General features: G+C 38.0%; 1 protein-coding gene and 1 long non-coding RNA gene across 2 annotated transcripts; both read right to left on the reverse strand.

Moving 5' to 3' along the window:
- On the reverse strand, nucleotides 1-926 carry LOC141818783 (plasmodesmata-located protein 7-like). Its single transcript, XM_074706228.1, has one exon. The coding sequence runs from the start codon at nucleotides 865-867 to the stop codon at nucleotides 1-3; it is 867 nt and encodes a 288-aa protein (XP_074562329.1). The 5' UTR covers nucleotides 868-926.
- A 2,007-nt stretch (nucleotides 927-2,933) lies between these two features.
- LOC141818785 (uncharacterized) lies at nucleotides 2,934-3,467 on the reverse strand. The gene is made up of 3 exons (XR_012600999.1): nucleotides 3,339-3,467; nucleotides 3,175-3,258; nucleotides 2,934-2,981 (listed from the first exon to the last, which is right to left on the reverse strand). It is a non-coding gene; the product is annotated as an uncharacterized LOC141818785 (long non-coding RNA).
- Nucleotides 3,468-3,498: the final 31 nt, after the last annotated feature.

Below are 3,498 nucleotides of genomic sequence, written 5' to 3' on the forward strand. Positions count from 1 at the left end.
TTAAAAGGAAAACAAAGGAATAATAAAATTTGAAATTCTAAAACGATGCGAGTAGATAGTACGGCCAACGCCGTTGAGGCTGAGCTGAGAAAAGACCTTACCGTCATCATCGTCGTGGTGGTGGTGGTGGTGGTCCGCGTCGTCGTTATAGGCCCCGTTGCCGGTGTACCAGAACCGGGCGTAGCACTTGCCGAGGTAGGCGTCGCCAGCGACGGCGTACCCGCAGGCGGCCTTGAGCTGCCCTACCGCCGCCGCCACGCAGTCGTCGCACTCGCTCGCGCTCTGGTCGCCGACGCACTGGGCCATCGCCTGGACATACCCGGCGGCGCCAACCCTGTACCCGCCGGGTCCTCCGTTGCCTCCGCCGCCGGTCAGGGCGGCAAGAGCTGCGTCGCGGATACTGATCTGGTCGGGTCCGTACCCACCGCCCCCAGCGGCGCCGCACTTCTTGTAGAGGACGCTGGTGTCGGGCTCCCCTACGAAAGAATCGTTACCGTAGCGGAGGAAGCAGCCGTCGAGCTGGATGGCGGCGCCGGCGGCGAAGGGGCAGAGAGAGGAGATACTGGAGACAGCGGATCGGACGCAATTGGCGCAATCGGAGGGCTGGAGGTCGCCGCGGCACTGGAAGAGACCGAAGGAAGGGAAGGAGGCAGAGGCGGCGGTGGATGTGACGTTGGAGTAGGGAACGGAGGAGGAGGCAGAGACGAGGGAGGAGAGGAGAGAGTCTACGTTGATCTGGGAGGGGGATCCGGGGGCGTCGCGGGTCTCGGAGCAACCAGCATAGATGTAGGCAGAGCCGTCGGCCGCCGTCAGAGATGCGAGGGAGGCGGTCAAGAAGAAGAAGAAGAAGAAGAAGAGGTTGTTCATTTTGAGCTCGTTATGTGTTTGTGGAAATGACAGAGAGAGGAGAGGAGAGAAGTGTTGCTTTTCTGTTGACGGGAGAAGAAGCTCCTCGGTTAGCGTGTTTATATAAGAGAACATTTCGCTTCATTGTTCAAAATCATCCTCGTGCTTTCGGAATTATCACAAGGTGCAGACAGATTTGTTGAAGCGAGAAGAAACATGTGTTTAGCTCATATAAAGAGGACATTTCACTTTGATCCCACATTTTATCTCCTTTACAAATATATCTCACAAAATTATAAAAAATGCGAGGGTGCAAAAGAGAATTTTGTTAATAAGTAAATGTGGAAAAAAGGTTGGAGGTGAATATTCTCTGACAATAAGAAGAGAATGGAAGAGGCTAAGGAATATTAATTTGTTGACAAAAATCTATATATGTCCTTACAATTATATTACTAATATATTTCATTTTAAAATTTGATTTTGTCAATACTCTGTTTTATCATTTTAAAGCCTTATACATGCCACTAAAATATCTCTTATGGATCGTTTTTGATTAATGCAAATTAAGATATTTATTTTATTGTCAAAAAAAAATATTGATAAATAATGAGTAATTTAGATGGCAATTTAGAAAAATAAAATAGATATCTTATCTTTTAAATAGAGAATATTTTCATGCCAAAAGATGAAAAACTTAGGGGATTAAATCATTTAATATATTATATAGAATAATTTTAAAAAAAAGATAAATTATTAGTAAATGAGTTAACATCTGTTACCTGTTTATATATTTAGTTAGATCATTTTGTGTCATTTTATCTGTGTTAATTACGTATTGTCTCAATCCAATTTTAAAATTTCAAACCAGGAAGCATATGCATGGGGACAAAAATAATAATTATTAGATAATGGAGACTTATAGATAAATTAAGCAGTTAATTATATAGGTTTAACAATGACCGCATTCAACTTGATGTCAACTAATTAACTCTAAACAATTATTTGTCATAACTAATTCATAATTTATCCATGTAGGTACATGGCTTACTAGATAATCGTGATCTTGTGCGATTAAACAATAGATAATTAACCAGCTAATCGTGGATAACCCAAGCAATCATGCATCACAAAGATCCAAATGAATGCATAAACTCTTCCACAAACTAAATAAAATTGCTAATTAATGTGATAGTTTTCTCTTTGCCAAGTGTGGCAATTATGGGGGCAACATAATTTTACAAAAAATACACCAACTTGATGATAATTTAATAAATAATTAGAAAAAGTACATATTATATGTCATGGCTCAACCACTCCACGCATGTGTATACATTTACAAATATGACCTAAATTAGAGAAGAAATTAACAACTATAATGCAACAATGACATGTTTAGTAGATTTAAAAATATTCATGTGGTAGGACATGTCAGATTGGAATTATGCTCTCCATCTTTTTAATGGTCTTAATTTTGTATTTAACTCTAAACAACTTTGTGAGCAACTAAATTTTTTTATTTATTTATTTTTACTTAATATGATAACTCAATCACTAAATCTTAAAGGAAAATTCTTAAATGAATTAATCGCAAGTCAAAAAAACAAAAAATGAAAAAAAAGACATTGCTCATATTTCAGGCGACTTTTGAATGCTCCGAATATTCTTTCTACGAGATGCGCATTATAAAGCATGCAATATATCAAATCTTTATGCATATATAGTAATTTTTTATTTTAATCGAAACACTATACTATAAATCATAATTCTATATCAAAATCTTAAATTAAAAAAAATTAACACTAGATCCTGATCCAATGGACATCCAAAAATATTTTAGATATTCTATTATATTCAAAAGGACCAATGGACATCCAAAAATATTTTCAGACTTTATTTAAAAACTAACACTTTTCTAAATTTGAATAATATATTTGTTGTATTAATTGTTGAATTTAATTTTTATTTTTTATTTGGATAAATCACTTGATCCTGATCCAAAATGATTTTCATACCTGTGTCACAGTACGGGACACCGGTAAGTCAACCATATACAAGGAAGTAGTATTCACCGAAGAAATGCATCCTCCTTCCTAGTTTGTCCAACTTTCCAAGATTCTTCTCCATCGAGGCCACCCCTCAAATAGTCAACAGAACCCAAAATGCGACGTCGAACATGACATTAACAGACGAAGGAAACAGAAACTTCAAGCCATGCTCAAGTATATATTTGAATATTTTATTACTCTATTCTATATATTTTTTTATAACATTTACATTAACATGTTGGGATAAATCAATTGAGCGCATAAAGAAAAGCTGATATCTTACTTGATTAGTCTCCCTCACCAGTGGCATCTCTTTCAGCCAGTGGCAGTGGCACAAGCCACACATCCTCCATTGTTTCATGTACTCCTGTTGCATTACGGCTTTAGAAGGAGACACATCTACACAGCAAGAAGAAAGAGATAGGTTAAAGAAGTGTCACACTCAACTCGGCTTCACATTAATTATTGCACTTTGTCTTCAGGTCCGCGTAATCCTTCAGCACAAGACACTACATCTCTATCTCAATCTTTCACTGATCCTTCTTCCTTTTTATGAGCTTCAATCCTGTCCATGGAATATATATATATATACAATTGTTCTCACACT

Source organism: Curcuma longa, unplaced genomic scaffold (assembly GCF_044706935.1).
Source record: "Curcuma longa cultivar G26 ecotype Majalengka, Jawa Barat unplaced genomic scaffold, ITB_CL_G26_1.1 contig_25976, whole genome shotgun sequence".
Lineage (NCBI taxonomy): Eukaryota > Viridiplantae > Streptophyta > Magnoliopsida > Zingiberales > Zingiberaceae > Curcuma > Curcuma longa.